This window comes from Cladophialophora yegresii (genome assembly GCF_000585515.1).
Source record: "Cladophialophora yegresii CBS 114405 chromosome Unknown aczIN-supercont1.5, whole genome shotgun sequence".
NCBI lineage: Eukaryota > Fungi > Ascomycota > Eurotiomycetes > Chaetothyriales > Herpotrichiellaceae > Cladophialophora > Cladophialophora yegresii.
The window spans coordinates 3,205,973-3,224,288 of NW_006913049.1; the positions used below are offsets into that span (position 1 = coordinate 3,205,973).

General features: G+C 54.1%; 2 protein-coding genes across 2 annotated transcripts; one reads left to right on the top strand and one right to left on the bottom strand.

Annotated features, from left to right (window-relative positions):
- Positions 1 to 340: 340 nt before the first annotated feature.
- Positions 341 to 2,239, top strand: A1O7_07886 (trehalose-6-phosphate hydrolase; the record flags this gene model as incomplete). The annotated part of the gene is made up of 1 exon (XM_007761882.1): positions 341 to 2,239. The coding sequence occupies one exon, from the start codon at positions 341 to 343 to the stop codon at positions 2,237 to 2,239; it is 1,899 nt and encodes a 632-aa protein (XP_007760072.1).
- A 13,286-nt stretch (positions 2,240 to 15,525) lies between these two features.
- Positions 15,526 to 15,921, bottom strand: A1O7_07887 (uncharacterized protein; the record flags this gene model as incomplete). Its single annotated transcript, XM_007761883.1, has 1 exon — positions 15,526 to 15,921. The coding sequence occupies one exon, from the start codon at positions 15,919 to 15,921 to the stop codon at positions 15,526 to 15,528; it is 396 nt and encodes a 131-aa protein (XP_007760073.1).
- Between the last annotated feature and the right edge of the window lie 2,395 nt (positions 15,922 to 18,316).

Here is an 18,316-nt window from a genome sequence, read left to right on the forward strand (position 1 = left end):
CTGCCTCCGAATGGATACCTTCTCGGCGAAATGCTCGGCGTGCAAGTCCCGTTTCCTGCAGCTTCAAACCACCTTGACAAGTCAGCGTTCCTGTCACGCCGTCACCACGCCCAGGCTAGGGACATCTTGCCTCAACTTGTCAAGGCTACGCTTGGCGAGAGAGGTACATGAAAGGGAGAGCGCCTTCTTTGGAAAGCCGCCCGCCATCGTCGATCATTCAAGGCAGGAAGCGGTGTACGAAGGGAGTACGAGAATATATTGGTTGATTCTGAAGAAAGTCGAGCCACACATACCATCTCATCAAAGACTTTGTACCTGATTTGACAAAAAGCGCTTCACCATGGGCGACACCTCGCAAGTTGAAGTCCTGAAGCCTCCCATCCGCCGTACTTGGTGGAAGGAGTCGGCCGTCTATCAGATCTACCCAGCATCCTTCAAATCGGCCAACTGCACCGTGGACAAGAACTTGGCTGAAGTAAAGGGCGACCTGCGCGGCATCATCTCCAAGCTTGACTACATCAAGGAGCTTGGAGTGGATATTGTGTGGCTCAGCCCTATCTTACAATCTCCTCAAGTCGATATGGGCTATGATATCTCGGACTACCGTGCTATCGACGCGCTGTATGGAACGATGGAAGATCATGACGACCTGATCAAGGGCTTGCATGACAGAGGGTTGAAATACGTCATGGACCTCGTCGTCAATCACACTTCCGATCAACACGAGTGGTTCAGACAGTCCCGGTCTTCGAAGGACAACCCGTACCGAGATTGGTACTTCTGGCGGCCTCCTCGATACGACGAAGCCGGCAACCGCATGCCTCCCAACAACTGGGAGTCGGCCTTCTCTGGATCTACCTGGACATACGATGAAACCACGGACGAATACTATTTGCACATATTCGCGAGTGCGCAGCCCGATTTGAACTGGGACAACCATGCAGTCCGGGACGCCGTCGACGATATGATCAGATTCTGGCTGGATCGGGGTGTGGATGGCTTTAGGATGGACGTGATCAACTTCATTTCCAAGGCTCCTGGGTTGCCGGATGGGAAGATCACGAAACCTGGATTCTTGCAGTCTGGCGTCGAACATTTTGCTTGCGGTCCTCGCTTGCACGAGTATCTTCGAGGCATTGGCGCCATCCTGCATGAGTATGACGGCTTTTCTGTGGGTGAGATGCCTGGCGTTACCGATACAAGAGAAATCCTCAAGGCAGTCGGGCAAGATCGTGGGGAACTCGCCATGGCCTTTCAGTTCGACATTGTCACCATGGATATCGAACCGGGTGCTGGGTCAAAGTGGGAGCACCGGGACTTCGAGCCGCGGGCTCTGAAGCACGTCGTTGCGAAGTGGCAGTCTTTCATGCTCGAGAATGCAGGCTGGAACGCGGTGTTCATGGAAAACCACGATCAAGGCCGCACAATCTCGAGGTATTGCGACGATAGCGAGGAGTACCGGACCAAGTCGGCCAAGCTACTTGCTGCCCACATGGGTCTCCAATCAGGAACACTCTTCATCTACCAAGGTCAGGAACTTGCGCAGATAAATGTTCCTGAGTCTTGGGGCCTGGACAAGTACAAAGACATTGAAGTGATCAACCATTGGAAGACGGTTTTGCGCGACTATCCTGACGACAAGGATAAGCAAGCCGCCTACAAGCGCCAGTACCGGCTTATTGGCCGTGACAATGCTAGAACACCAATGCAGTGGACTTCTGATGCAGGAACTTTTGCTGGTTTCCTTCCAGATGACCGTCCTAAGGATGCAAAGCCCTGGATGTCGATCTATCCCGACTTTGAGAGGTGGAACGCCGAGGCTCAACTTTCAGATTGGGACAGTGCATTCCTTTACTGGCAACGAATACTTGCGCTCCGCAAGCAGCATAAGGATATTTTTGTCTATGGTGATTTTGAGATGCTCGACGTCGATAACGATTTTCCCAACGTCGTTGCGTATCTAAGGTCTGATCGGTCTGCCGAGCATTCACAGGCTGAGAACGAGAAACCGGGCAGCTGTCTTGTCATTGCGAACTTTTCGAAAGACAGGCTGTGGTGGAGAGTGCCGGAAAAGGTTGAGGGTATATTATTCGACGGCCGCAGATTGAGGAGCGAAGCTATCCGACAGGATCTGCGCAATTACACGGGAAGTGCCGCCGGGGACAACGCGACTGAAAGAGACGCGAGGGGTTGGAAAATCGACTTGATGGCGTGGGAGGTGGTCGTTGCCGTGGCTTGAAGGGAAGATTTGGTCATATCACTCGACTACATTCCCCAAGAAGTATATTCACAGTTGCAGGTGAGCATCGAGCCACCGATTGACCTCGTTCCCAATAATTTCTTGCCCAGCATTGCGCTTCACGATACGACGACTCCCAGATGCGTTCCTCGATCTCGAGTTGAATATATCTCCTTCCCGTTATGCCCTTCAGCGCGGTGTGGTCACGATGTCCGCCCCTCGATCTTGTCCAGTCAGCTCATGACCCTGTACATGAGTGCAGTTACCTGGCGTGACTTTCACCTTTCCCAAGCGGATGGTGCTTTCCCAGAACCATACGTGGGAAGAAGGATGAGTCAAATCACTGATTGTAATCCTGTCCCGTGCCCGACGCACTTCACGATCGCCACCACGTCGCGCCCTTGTGGGAGAGCATGCATCACTGTTCCTGTCATGCAAGAAAGTGAGTGAGTGAAGGGGTGGGTGAGTCATCGAAGACCTAGGAAGCTGATAACAGGCATCCAACCCCTCCTTGGAGCGTGGCTGTGCCGAATACATAAGTATCAGTCTTTCCTCTCCTCCCAACCTCTGCAGCTCTTCCTCTCCCTCCCGCCCCCTGCAGCTCTTTCTCCTCCTCCCAACCTCTGCAGCTCTTCCTCCTCTTGCCAACCTCTGCTGCCCTTTCTCCCTTCTGTCTGTGTATATATATATCAACCGTCCGCACGAAGCCTCGTCCTTCGAATTCGGCCTACCGATCGGGTACCCCTCTCTGCCATATCAAAGAATGACATTGTCTTCAGTGGATGGCCATGGGCAATCCCCCATACGGCACTCTCGGAGCGGTTAGGGCCAGAATGCACGCAGGGTATCAGGTAGTCAGTCTCCTCGAAAGGAACTCCCCCGGCACAAAGCTTCTGGAAACTAAATGAGTTGAACTGCTGGAGGCTGAGCCGATCAAGCAACCTAGGAACCGTCACACCAAGCTCAAGCACAAGCACTGGCGACTCATCGGAGTTGGACTCGGTAAGCTTCGTCACCTCTTCAAAACTCCCACAACGGGGGAATTCTTGGTTTGGCGATGAGCAAGGGCCTGTGCATGAGCGAGGGCCTGGGCCAAGTCTTTGACAGCGATCACGGCCATGGTTACTGTTACTGATATTGTTGCCAACGAGGACAAATCATACCGCCGTGGGGTTTCAACCTGATTGTGACGCCGAAGAGCTGTGCGCAACAGTGGAGTGGATTGAGGAGGAAAGAAACACTACGGATCGGCGTCGGCCCTGCTATACTTACTCTTTGCGAAACAGTATGTCGTTGGACAATGAACGGTCAATGGCGGACACGAGAGATGGGAAATTCTGAGGCTTCTCGGAGACATCTGAGCTGAATTCCACAAAGATCTTACGCAGACGAACACAGGTGCATTCTCATGACAGAGACTCTAGCTCATGCAGCAGAGCCAGATGCACGGCGCGCAGAAGAACCTGGTCAGCCAAGACCTAACGCATATCCAACGAAATCGCAACAACACACACGGACTTTTGGGTCTGTCACATCCGTGAATCGTGCCGTCGAGTTATAGTCATCCATGAGAGCCGTTAGCCACAGATTCCACTACTGGCCAGCTAGCAGCGCAGGACAGGGACACTGTTCTAATTGTTCATGCATGTCGCAGGGATTTATGCATGCTGCCAGCTTTTCCCATGCCAAAGGGCTTACGGTCGCCCATCACGAACGAAACGACAGATGGAACAAGAAGCATACGAGCAGTGGCGAACGTTCTGCACGAGGATGTGTCAATGACCCTAAACACCGTGGACCATCAAACAGCTTAACAGAACTACCTACTACGAGAATTTCCAGGCTGGCTGTCTGGCGGTGGGTCCCGTGGAGGCTTCAATCAGTATACGGCTGGACATCGAACTCAACCTGGGAACACCAGGTCACGACCGGCTGCTGCCAACGAAGAATGAAGTGTGTCTGCTTTTGCCTGAGGCCCGTTGGTCGGGTGCACAGCGTCTGAAAAAGCCCCGATTCAGTAAGCCTGGGTCTACTGCGTCCATGAGACGTACGACTTGCGGAATTTCGCGAAACCCCGGCCTCGATGATGGCACAGACCTCCGACGAAGCGTTGTCGGAGACTACCAACGGCCGCCATGGACGTCCGCTTCGACGCCCAGCGACAAACCGTGCAAGCAGATGAAACTCTCGCTCTTCTCTTGCGGCACCACCACCTCGACGGGAACAATCCACCTTTGCGCTGTCTCACTGAGGGCACCGGATGTGTGGTTGACGAATCCCAACGCGCCAGTTGTTGGATGGGCTACGATCCTGCCGCTTCCTGGTGGACTTGTCGGTCGAAGGTCTTGCGGAAAAGGAGCTTCTCCCGGCACAGCACTCATAAGTATTCGGGATTAGACGACTGCTGACAGAATGTAACCCGCTTCGTGCTACTGAAGGCAGAACTCACAAGTAAGTTTTTAAAGCCATCAAATTAATCATAAATACTCATAATAATTCACGGTACAGGTGGCAGCACCACCATTAGGGGCGTCAGCCACACCGGCTCGTCCATCTCGCTCGATACATTTAACACGATTGATCCCAGGCGCCGCACCACCGCGTGAAGCGACGGCGAGAACGGCAGTAATCACTCGAGAGGCAGTCTTGAGTAAACCTACCCCGGGGTAATTGCGCCAGCTAGAGGGTATCAAGTTCGGGATTCAGCTGCACACTCTACGCTAGAGATTTGAACTGGACTTGAAATGCTGTGCGGTGTTGATTGGCAAATATGAATTTCCCCGACAGAAGTATGGCACCAATGGACCGACGCCACCGATCGTATTGCCGGTGCCGCGACAGCTGTGAGGAACGAAAACACATTGGGAAACCGGTCGAGTGGACAAGGCTCAGATGACCTTTCAAGTACGTGCCTGGCTCGCTAGTTGGACAATTGGTTCTGGCGTACAATCTCAAGCACAAGTATCTCTGCTTTCTAACCAATCCAACATCGACCTGACGTGGGACTTCGGAACCCTGCAGAGGAAGTGGTACTGGCCATCCAGCGGGATGCGCAGCTACGGAGACAATGTGAGTTGGTTCGCGGGAACTTACCTGCAGCGGAAGGACCGCATCTATATATATGACAATCGGCCTCGTGTCCTTGCTTTCCACCGCAACGGCTTCTTAAGGACAGTGTCGCCGTGTCCCTCCTGTTCGCCGCCAGGGCTTCAATCACAGAGCACAATGACGCGCAACTACCCGAGTCCCTGAGAACGATGACACGCCTATCACGGGCGAGGAGAGTGCGCCATGCAAGGCGGATATCGGGGCTACAGCGGAGGAGCTCCTGAACCGCGAGCAGCCGGCTCTGAAGGGTCAGGAAAAGCGCCTCCGGTGAAAGCGAAACATCCTTGGAAGACGGCATTTTGCGGATGCTGGCAATGGGGATGAGGTGCAAAGAAGGAGACGATGAGGACATTGATCTCAGATTCCGTCGCCGCCCGCTTTGCTCCCGACGTCCCTGCTATCCCGGGCCCAACCGCGGGCGCTGTCGAACCAGGCGGAAGCTTCCACCATGTCGGCGGCGATGTACAAGGAGAAAGCAGACGCTGCAGAAGCCAAGGTAGCGCAGCTGCAACCGCCACAACAAGACGACGCGCCATTGCTGCGTCACTCGCGGCCCGACAGGCGTGGCGCTGCTTTGCTTCTCCCCATATTTATTTATGTGTCTGATACTTTATGGTGAAGGAAGTTTGTCACCCTCAAAACTTGTGGATACATTTTCTCCATGACCCCGCGGGCAGGAGCCATTGAAACGGTGGGATAGGAGTTCTTCCTGACACTCTAGGAAGAACCAGTGGCGAGAAGTCTATGTGAACACCAGCAGATGGAGGCTGGTATACCCTTGCGATATCGACATTCTTGTGACACCTTGTCGAGTTTCAGTATCCTTTGGATCACGGTCGATCATTGTCGAGTCTCAGCTCCTGGAGCGAATATCTACCTGCACGAGTCGTGGCGCTCCGCATCGATCGAGCAGTCCTGTTCGAATGTCTTCTCTTTTTACAGGAGCCGTTGACCATGCTAGATACCTGGTCTCAGGTAAGTTACCACCTCCATTCTCAGATTTGGTTGCTAACGGTTCCGAAGGAATGAGATGATGTGAGAACCGCCGTGGACGGGCGTGACCCCGGTGACCAGGAGACGCTTGATACCAAGAGTATGTGCCATCCCCTGTCGCATCCTTTCGTAACCGCCCTGACCTTTCTGATAGAACCGCGCTCGTCGGAGGACGAGACATACTAGGTACCTCATCCAACTGAAGGGTACAAAAACGCCGAAAGTAAGCCTAGTGCTTCTGTGTAACTGATCGTAACTGACTGTTGCCTTAGCATGCTCCAAATGTGCCAACCAGAACGGAGAATTTGTGAGCTGTATCTCCGTTGCTGGGATCTGCCGTGGTGATGAGTTTCCCCTTGTCGGCACCTTTCGTAACTAACTTGCTCCCCTAGCTTGTGGCTGCTGTGTTTTTCAGTCCACGCCGCTCATCGTTCAGACGTCTCTCCACTGTTGCCAACGCACGCGTTGTGGCTATTGGTGGGGTGGACTGACCAGTGCCCTGCCACATTTGGTAGCAACACTCAGTCTTGTCTGTGAATACATACCTGTTCATAAAGCAACTGTCAGTCGACAGGGCATCGCATTTTTAGCCCTCGTACAGGCAGTTGCATGGCGCAGGCAACACTCGGGATCCAAGGACCTTCGGGATCGAGAACGGGACTGCCCGCCACAATTTTCGTCTACAGGGTGGTTAACAGGACGGGTGTACTTCAATTTAGGCATCTGTGCGCCGTCGGGGCCCTTCAGACCGTCAGCAAGCCTCGTGGACGGGCAAAGAACGGCGCTGGTGCAATACCGCCTCTCAGGTATGGAGAAAGCCCTCGTCGCTGCTCAAAGCCAAGACAGCTTTCCAGCCGGAGGGCTTCAATTCTCATCACGAAGGTTAACGACGAGAACCAGGATTGATACAAGCAGGAGCCGCAATGCTCGCTCGAGCAGGAAGAGGGTGGAAAGAGGTCTCGCAGGCTGAGAGCTGCGGCTTTGGCAAGGAGAGAGGGGGAGGTACAAGAACAAGCGAGCATCGGCACCAGCGTCCCGTACCGACTATCATACGACGGCGTTTTTGTCCTTAAGCTACATGGCGATGTCGAGGAACTCTAGAGTTTTTCGTTCTGGTGTGGTCCACGGAACACCCGACGTAGTCGAGCTGGGCCCAGTTACAAAGTCCCTCGACGTATACCTCTAGCACGGCTTCGCCCACATGGTCATAGTGGCGATGTCACTGGTGTGGCATTCTATATTCTCTGAAGATAGGGACAGATAAGACTAAAGTAAAAATAAAGCGTGCACCCGTGAAGGATCGCGACGGCTTCTTCAAGGTCGGCATCTTGCTTCGTGGCCAAAAGTCCGCCCACCATCTGTCTGGTGTTTTGCTTCCTCAAGCCTTCGACCATATGCCCGGTCACCACGTGGTCGAATTGCTTCGCTCCCTGCTGGCAGTCTTCTGTGAATACTTCTCACCAACTCCCCGTACTCATGGATTGTCAGGTTGCCTTGCTTGAGGGTCAACCATGTCTCAGTATGCTGTCCCATCGTCGGGCATGCTCTTGCGTCTGGGGAATTGCGCGCCATGCGCAAGGGTAACCACCAGACCCTTACATGTAACTGCCAACCAAGGCAGATGCAGGTCCAACAATAAGCCTCCGATCGAGTCGAAATCCGCCGAAAGCATCCAACCTTTCTGTTGCGCAGTAGGTTTTGCATACCACGTACCCCACGCTTTCTGCGGATTTGACATTGGTCGGTATCTTGTCATTAATTTGAGCAGCGCTCGCCGTGATTCCGAAAGCAGTGTGCTTGTTCCGTTCTCCGGAGCTTGACCATACTTCCTTATCCATGCTGTTCGCGGATGATGGTGGCCTTCATCGAATGCTCAGTCATAGCCGCGAAATGAAGCCAATCTCGAGGACGGATGACGGATCCTCTGTATCCGTACGACTTCCACCTTCGCGAGGTGTCCTTTGACTGCCAGAGTGTGGCGGGCATCCCTGCCCTGTTCCTTCATTGTCTCGCCACTGCCACTGCCCCATGGCAGGGCAAGAGCTACGCTGTGTTACATAGCACATAGCTCTCGGAGAGCCTTGCTCTCGGTAGTTAGACAATCAGAGATTGACAAGAGTTTACGGTGCCCTGCCACACAGAGCCGTACTATTGGTCGTAAGGTCAGCAGCTTCAGCTTCGGCCCAAGCCGTGAAGAGATCGCGGCAGGCTTGGGGCGTAGTTGCGTTTGCTGCTGCGTTGCGTGCCCAAGCAGCAACGGCCGGGTCGCCGCGTTGGGATTGTTATGCCACTGAATGAGTTGGTTGAGTCGGGTGTACGCCGAGGAGCCAAGCATCTCATGGAAGATGTACACGGACACATTGTACGCGATTTCCTTTGAAGAGCTGGCGCTGATAGAAGATACCTTCATTTCTGGATGGCGTTCGCAAGCTTCGTGCCAACGGCTTCGACAAGGCCAGATTTGCGCCATTCATTCTTTCCACGGTGGTACACTGTCTGGTCAAGCTTGAGCCACACCTTGTTCCGTGGAGTAGGGCGCTTCAACCATTGGACGGGTCCAGGACTGATTGGAATGGCCGCCTGGCCACGCGTCCTCGCGCCGTTATGATCCGTCGACACCGAGAAGAGCCCTTTTGTTCCACTTGGATGTCGGGTATGGCATCTAGGCGGCGGTGTATCTAGTCCTCTGGATATCTGAAATCAGAGCGAACCCGCCCAGGTCCATATGTACGTCCACATATACATATATACATATGTGTATAAACTAGGAGGACACGATGCTCCATACTCATCCCTTTGGTCCTTTCTTGCCACTGCGTTTGCCTTTGCAGCAGGCTTCGTTGCTGCTGGCTTTGATTTTGCTGCTGTTGACGACAAGGAACGTTCGTTGAAGAGCCGGTCATGCGAATGTTTGCCTCTGAAATCGAACTTGTCTAGTGTCGATCCCGGTATGCCGAAGTCGCCCTTGACGATGAGAAAGAAGCCACAACCGGAACGTGGGCTGAACGGGCGCTGGAAGGCTCGCTCCCACGCTCATGTGAAGTCTAGAACGTCGGATAACCTTGTAAGATAATAATTATTGCTGTACTGTGTAGCCTGGACACTGTTCACACACCACCCCCACGGCCGGCCCGTGTCGCCAACTTTGTTGTACAGCGTATGCCGCAGCGTACCAAAGTACTGTGCTCTGTGTACATGGCTTATGAACAGCCTTGAACACTCTGCAAGGACGCAACGGAAGGTGCTGTGGAAGCCTTCGGTTGTTAATTACCGCCTATAACTCGTCTTGCGACGAAGGTTCGCCGCTCCGCGGGCCACACACCGAAGAAAGGTAAGCCGCCACACGCGCGAAACGCATACGGCTCAGGGCCGATGCCCCCAGCCGCCCAACCAACCGCCTAAGGCCAGGGTCTACTCGTCAGATTCGCCTGAATCTAAGCCCCTCATCAGGCTAGACACGCGCAGGTAACTTTCCCTATAAAAGGTCAGTATACGATGCGCACGAGAAGACCTAGCGAGACTCACCAACTCTCGTCTAGTATTAACCGTGACTGTCCTAACCCCCGAGTTACTTCTTCCGGCGTTTGGGTGTTTTGGAGCCGCTGCCATCACTGGTGGCTTTGCGTTTGCCTTTAGCCTTGGGCGTGACGGGAGCCGGAGCCGCGGGTGGTTCATCGAGAGCACGGATAGCATCCAGAATCTGCCTTAAGAGGGGAGTAAGAGAAGTAAAGAGAGAGCCGCTAGGGGCACCGCGAGCGGCCGCACGCGACCACCGGTAGTGGCACCGCTGGGGGTGCGGCGAGCTGTACGGGTCTCTGCCAGCACGAGCTCGGCATTAATCTCGTCGGCCTCCTCCTATATGTCTTCGATAGTGGGGCCGCCTACCTCCTGGCCAATATAAGTAATGTTCGCGTTTTAGACACGATTCGCACGCGTCACGAGGAACATAAGAACCTGCACAGAACATTAGTGTAAGCTGCATGCGATACGCACGATACTCACAGGAATACAGCCGGAGGCGCCGCCACGCCTCCCGCGCTGACAGTAGTGACAATTTACGCTCGGGCGCCCAGCCGCAGTCTCAGCCCATAGACCCCCGCCATGTTGTATAACTGTCGTCAGAGCTATGTGTCCTGGTCTTCCATAGACTCTGAAATGGCATTCGGAACCACCGGCGGGGCCCGTAACATACGCCGATCGTGTGTTGCCGCTTAGCAATCACGCGGCAACCCGCAAGGCCGCACAGAATTCGAGAATTTCCGTACCAGCTGACCACCGACATGGCCTGACGAGACCTTGCCTCTGGTGCTTCAAAAGCGGTACTAACCAGCTCTCTTCGTATTTGCCAACCAAGACCGCATTGAAGGCAGGATCCCGTGCTGAGAGGCACCTTGGGCTCCATGACGTGGATGCCTGGGATGAAGTCTTTGCTCTTACTCTGAAGTTCTTTAAAGAGCTCTTTCCGAGGGCGCACAGCCTTGGTAGCGCCGCGCCGAGCGACGGCTTTGAGATCCCCAAGTGATTTGATCAAGATCAACTGCAAGTACCCTCGAACAACTTCATCCAAGAACAACTTTATCCAAGAACAACACGACGATGATAGGACCATCACCTGTAGTCGCCAAAGCAAATTCGGCACGGTCTGTCATGGATGGCAGTTGGAAGTGCTCTCGTAAGTCCTGGTCGTCGATCCAGCCGATTGCACTTGGAAGCGCAAGCGACGTGGCGAGGTAATCGGTCTACTTGAAGATCAGATGATTGCTGTTCCAGGCTTGATCGAACGGGCGAACCACTATGCCCTTGGTCGGTGTTGAGTGGGTCACCATGGCCCGGAGCCAGGATAGTAGAAATTGACTGGTTGGTCGCCAACAGCTTTGCCCGGGCGCTTCGGTGTCTCCCTCGCTTGGACAGTTCTGCCCTCTTTTGTAATTGATCGCTTCGCTCGCTCTACTGGGTCATCTGCCGGCCAGGAGGGACAAACCAACGTGTGTCCTCCCCTTTAGCAATCGTAATGGTACCGAAGGCTTTAAACGAACTTGCTCGTGCCTCTTTCTCTCTTGCAACCAAGATCGAACCGGCATCCATTGCGCCTCTAAGTCAGCCAGTTTCAGGCCCATCCCCACTGTGCGACATATCAGTACACACGCAGCATTTGCTGATTCTCAAGCTAATGTCACGGGGGTCGTGTTTTGGATTGCTCGGAATAGGCCGGAACAGGGTGTCAAGCCAGCAGAGTCATGCAAGAGGTTGTTCCCATGGAAAAAGATTGCGGCTGTGTTGCGAAGGTACGGGATATAGCGACCACAGATCCCCCGGATATACCTGGAGACACTTGGAGCTGATATCCCACCGTGCGAAGCGGACAAAGAAACTCCGTCATCTGGGTTTCTCGGTGTGTGAGCCATTGGTGCCGCCTGACACGCGGAACCGCCTTCTGCGGTTAGCATACAGCCGGACAGCGCCGTAGCTGTGCAGTCGTTCGGAAATTTACGATTCCCCGGATGGGTTTGATGAGTCGAGGCCTGTAGGCTGACAACTTCTTGGTGGCGACAAATTTCTTGATTGGCCACTGGGAAGAGCAGCAGCCGCACCCCCTGGGGCCTGCGTCCCTCGTCCATCCACCCAAGACCGTGGTTTTGGTGAATGCCAGTGTATATATATTTATAGTCGTTCGACTCTTGGAAGTTCTTGGTCTCGGCTTCTCTGCAGAGGCTCCGGATAGCCGTGCTTTCTCTGGCGCTCAAAGTCCGGACGAACCAATCTGGGTGCCGTGTACGGAATTGTTTGGTACTGTTCCGCACAGGCCTCATCAAAGGTAGACCTAGATATTTCTCTCGTGTCCAGACTAAGACGAGCTCCAGTACCGGCAAAGCCTGGACAGTCAAGCACTTCGGATGCTCGAGGCCGATTTTGACGCGCGCCTCCAGGCCCATGTGTCGGTACGTTTCGATGGCCAAACGGCAAGCAAGACGAGAACGTCGATTTTGTTCAAGTGCTACCAGGGTTTGACCAACGAGTCGCCTGCGTCATACCGGGCGCCAGCTGAATCTGTCAAGCTCATCGAAGTTGTGTGGTATATATATATATTGTACGCGAAGGCCAAGCTACCATGCGATCGAAGGTAGGCCAGTGGGGAAGAGACATCCACTATGTGGGAGCATTTCGCTGGGATATGTCGAAGAACTGTCTGCGTCAGGTAACAGGTCTTTGGCGGTCCCTTCGACAAGAGTAGCGCGACACCAGGAGCTTTGAATAAATCGAGGGCTACTGCTCCAAACCACGTGTGTTTCGGGTTGGTTGCTCTTGCCTTTCTCAAGGCCATCTCGACTGTAGCTGAGGCCGGCCTGGGCGGTTTCAAGGCTATAGAATGCTTCGTGATATTGGTTCACTCACCAACAGCCATGTCAACTTGGAAGAACACAACAACGTCGTTGACCATTGTCAGGAGCCACTCCCAAATCATATTGGATGTTGTTATGCGGACGCGGTGAGGAGCTGAAGCTAAGGTCCTGGAGACCTTATACTGGGCTTAATACGTGGTTTTGGACCAGTCACAGGAGGGACAATGCTGAATGGTGGAACCTCCGGTAGCTTTGACTGGAGCGTGCGTGTACTTTGGCTTCGAGAAGATGACAGAAAGAAGTTGTTGCTCGCTCGCCTCGTCCCATCTCAAGGACTGCATCGTCGAAGTCTCGGGACGTGTCGTGGGAAGGCTAACATACATTCGTAAAGACGTCCGAACACGACGCCCTTAGCTCAAGGCCCCTAGATTGTGGATAATCCAGTCTGAGCTTCCAAGAACTCCCAATTGCGCATGTTGTTGGTGTGCATTCATGTACCAAGTGTCGAGAATTTGCACAAGTCGACTCGCGCGGGCATCCAGTTGTCAGGTCTTCTTGCTAGCCAGCGAAGTCTTTCACGCCCTCCATTAGTTCCCCTGGCATCCAGTACGGAACACCGGAGATCATTTCGAAGAGGCCAGGACAGCGAGACCCACCATGGCTGAGCAAACTGAAATCTGTCGCAAATGCTCAATTGCCTCGTTGCCAGCGCCAAGGCAAAAGGGATGTCCATCCTGTTTAGCCTTTTCGATCGGACTCAGTGCCAGTTGGTGTTCTAAAGAATCATCGCCCTGCTCGGGGAAACTTGTTGACGGGCAGAGCTTCTGCTGTGTTTTGGAACGCCGTCGTGTGCGTTGTTGATGGACCCAGCACTCCGAGCTCATGCGGCGAGCAGCTCGACTTTCCTCCCTGCGCGACACGTCCAAAGCGGAGAGCCGGAGAGACGGATGTTCTCGTCGCCGGACACTTCCATCGAAGCCATGTGCGTGGGCAGTTGATTTTAATCTAGACGAGTCTGTTATGAATCGTCTTTGATGGCAGTTTGGGGGGGTGGGGGAGGGGGGGGGGGTCATGGACATTAGGCAGGTCGATTCGGCAACTAGCTGGTGCTCCGCGACAAAGGCAGGCACTTGAGGTTGGTCATGACTCAATAATCCCCGGAGCTGTCGACCAGCACGCTGGCTGCTTGTATCCGTCTCCCGGAAATGATGTTGTCGTCAGGGATTTGCTCCTGGACACGGAGTCTGCGACAGCGGCCACGAACCTTCGTCATTTTGATGTTCGTCCACTTTCGAGATGCACAAGTAGGTGGATGCCAGCCGACTCCAAGTACGAGCAGGTTCGGGGAGGTCTTCCTCATGGACCGCCCCTCCTGTCCCGTAAGGAGAAGCAGCGGTACCTCCGAGCCGCTCACGCTCACGACGAGAAATCCTGACTGCGTTTATCCGACTCCGCTGGATCTGGCAGGAGTAGAAATCCGGTCGATCGCTCGAGGTCCGGGGGTGGGAGTTTCGGGCTCTGGTAGCGCTTCTTCCCTTCGACTTGACGACTGCATCAATTCAGGCGTTGACTGAATCTCAACAGCGACAGGGCCAACTCCTTTAGCGGCGCAAAGCTCATCGTAGTGGGGCGGTGCTTTGTAGTCGAGAAGGCTTCCAGTAAAGTCTACCGCAAAGCCCAAGACCATGGGCCCTGAAAGCTGCTTAGAAGGCTGGATTGCTCATGTAGGCTTCTCTCTTCTCCACAAATTTTTTCAGGTTGCTTCAAAGTCTTCCCGAAGTCGTCCCTGGTAAATTGTGTCTGCTTTCAGGACCGACTTCCCTTCTTAAGCACGACTCTCGGCGTCGAGATCATGAGACCCACCACCTGTGAGTCCTCATGTAATTTCAGACCAACCACAAAACGGGTGTTGCCCCGGGTACTCGTGACGTACCGCTCTGCCTTTACCGCCGTGCCATTCGAAGTCTGCGTGTTACTGCGTGTTAGCGACTTCAAGGACGATGCCCGGCTGGCTGCAGCGCGCGTGGTATATCGAGGTACATTGTATCCGGCTGGTAACGGTTCCCGTTATGGACCATGTCTGTGGATCCACCCTTATAAAAGGGACATTCCTCGTGGTGGTGGGCAAACGACGCTCCGAGTTGGCTCTGGATACGGTCAATGAGGGAGGTCACGGCTATTCTTGGTCGGGGTTTCATACTGGCTCGATAACTGAACAAACCAGCTGCCCGGAGCTCGTCTAGAAACTGGCTTGCTCGAGAAGGGGCAAGGCGCCGCGAGGAACTCAACCGGAACGATGCTAAAGATCGCTTCGTTCGCTGTGCGTAACCGAGCATGTCGGATATGCTCAGGTTAATCGCAGGTCGTAAGCTTCAGCGACCGAGTATATGCGGCCATGAACTTGCAAGCCCTTTCGGCAGATGCCCGTTCGATTGCATCTTCGTCCAAAAGCGGACAGGCCACCGGCCGGACCGGAACGACAGAGTCGGTACCGTGGAAGGCAGATTGTATATAAGCATATATATCGTTGTTCTAAGATCGTCCCGACCTTGCATTGGTATCGGCGAAGGTGCTGCTTATGCTTCCTTTTGAAAAAAACAGCACTTCTTCAATTGTGGTGGGAACTCGTCGGCCAGGTCTGCATGCGTGTCAGATGCGAGTCCTATGCAAGCCGTGTGTGTATGTGTACTTCTCTTGTTGCCACCTGGTGGCTTGTGGGGCGGACCGCCGGAGGGAGGAATCATCACAGCAGTGTCGGCCATGACTATCACGTGATCAGCATGCGAGTCGTGTGCGGCCAACATCTTGACTCACTGTTGAATTTGCGAATTGCTGCAACACAAGTCAGCACAAGATCAGTAAGGAAAGACCTCTTCGCAGAGAGGCAAGGGACACGGAAGCGAGACCGACGGCCTTCGTCTCGTGCTGAAAGTACATCATGGAGGTGACTTTCTCTGGTCTGGTGGAGAAGCCGGGCAGGCAGACGACGGAACCCATCACACTGGCGAAAGGTTGTTCGTTAGGCACGCACGCGACCACCGGTGCGGCACCACCGGGGGTGCGGCGGGCAGCACGGGTCTCGGCTAACGCAAGCTCAGCGTCGATGTCATCTGCTTCTTCCTTAATATCGGCGATAGTGGGAGCGCCCACCTCACCAATCGCACAGGCGGCGTTGGCTTCCCACAGGCGATTCGCCCGCAAGACGAGGACGAACCCAGCTCCGTGCACCAGTATTCGCATGTTGAATACGCTGGGGAGTCCACGCAACTGGCCACGCAGAGATGTTGGGGCGTCCTGATCCTTGGGGTCCTGCACTAGAGTGTCTATAGTGTAAGACGATCCCTCCGTGTTCTTTGCAGCGGTATTGACTCTTGCCCTTTCAGTCGATCTAGGAGGGCCTCTCCCCGAGTCATCGCGTCGTCAGAGTCCTTTCAGGCAATCAACAGTACTTGTTTCGTAAACTGGTCGATTTTCGTCAAGGCTGTGTCCTTGTCGGTGGGTTTCGGGAGTGCCGTATTGAAATCTAGGGTGACCGTATCGAAGGGAGCTGTTGGTGACTTGACCGATATCATTCAGCCGGATGGGTCGCTCTTTTTTTGGAGCGTACAGGGGTGTACACTGTAGGGAGAGGCAGGCCCGTTCCACGAGAGGTGTGTCCGTGTCGACATTCTGGGCCACCACTCCGTGCCTTGCTGTTACGAACCTTTGTGTAGAACGAGTCGTCAAAGCACGAGATGTATCCAGGATGGCCGCTTGAGACTTCAGTCCCTTCCTGCCCTGTTGATCTCTGCCTGGCAAACCTCGCGTCCTGAGATACGGTTCTGCGCACGGGGTAACATAGAGTTGTTTGGAGCGGACACGACAGATCGCCTGGACTTAGCCTCGGAGATCGAATAGCAATCGAATTTCGTCGACTTGCAGGCGCGGCTTCCGTACGCTACCTGCGCCAGTAATGCGTGACGAGGCTCATGATCTCGGGGATTACTGACCACAATTCAGCAGCACCTGGCCGGGCGTAAAAGCCATTGACAGCTTGAAGAATGTTGTTGAACACTGCTTGACTGATGCCGATTGACTTCGAGTCATCACGGAGCGCTAGATAGGTCAATCTGTCAGCGTGGAGACCTAGACTGATGAGGCCTACTCTATCTCTGGCCTGTTCGACCGTAGAACCTCCGGATTGAGTCCCATCATGTTGAAGATGTCGGTATTGAGTTGGATGATGGAGGCTGAATCCAGGACCTTCTTTGCGGTAGTCCGTGTCGCTGACGACATTGTAGATCGTGGCTTTGCTGAAGTCGAGTGAGACATCGCATATCGTGCGCGGTGGGAAGTGGTATCACCAACACAGATGTTGTTAAGGGTGCGGGAGATGACATTCTGATGGGAATGCAGCAATCGCCGAGAACAACTGCTCAGGTACCACTCTGGAGGATACCAGGCCAGGAATGACAGTTGCGAAGATCCCTCGACCACTGGACAGGCTTGGAAACATTCGCCACCACGACAGACACTGGGTATAAGGATCTGAGCCCGCACGCGAAGCGCAGGTTTCCGCAATGGCCTGTGCAACTCGAGCCGCATCTTCAGCGTTCATCGCTATTGGGGTCAGCAGATTACGACACGTTGCGAGGGGACAGGAACTAACACTCGATCTCGTGGAGATAGACAACTCCTGGGACTGATAGACGCAACATCCTTGGGATAGGATGACACCGTTAGTTACGAACCAGCTACGACTGGAGATACTCACCTCCGCGACCCACACCAGGGACCGAGATGTATTCAAGGATTTTCTTTGCCAGCCGTGCATTTCACACGCTCAAGGAAACAGTCAGTCAAGAACGGGTTCGAAAGGGCACTAACTCACTTCGAGCATCCTCGTCACCTTTGATCTGGATTAGCACGGCTTCATCCCCATAGGGCCGGGGCTCTGCCGCTGAAGCTCAGCTCGGGTACGACGGTTGCGACAGGAGAAGCAGTCATTCGGATTGAGAAATTGAAGGTTGCCATTGGGATCGAGCCAGTCGACACGTCCAGGACTCGTGGGAGACCCTCCGTAGTCATCCGGTACCGCCTCCAAGCAGAGGGGGGCCAGAACTTGCGTAGAGGACGATTCAATCGTGGCTCAAGTATGAGGTATGCGCACCTTTGCGAGGCACTGTCGAAGGCTTTTCGCACTCCGGCAGTGACTCCGCCGTTGTGTTGGATCCGAAGGCGACGGGTTGTTGCATATCGTCCGGGATCTGCGTACGGCCAAAGGGAGTTTAGAGCCTGCATTCCAGTGTCCTCGCATGCTGCCAGAATTCTCCGATAGTCCGAAGGCGCACCGGCGATCAGTTCGAGCAAGGCCTGGTCGCGTCTGTCGGGCTGAAGCCCAGTCGAATGGCTTCATCAATCAAGTTGCTTCATTGAACTGCAGACACAGAACCATCTCATCCATAATCTCGTTCCCGGTGAGGATAGGAAACTTCTCTGATGATTCCGTGTCCTGGTCAAATATATTCTGGTATATCCCTCTAGATCCTCGTCCCTTGTTGTATTCATATGCGGCGAGACAGGACAGCAGTGAGCACGATAGCGCCCTTGTGGTCGAAGCCGATGTCTTTTGAGAGCAGTCCTGTAGGGGCATATC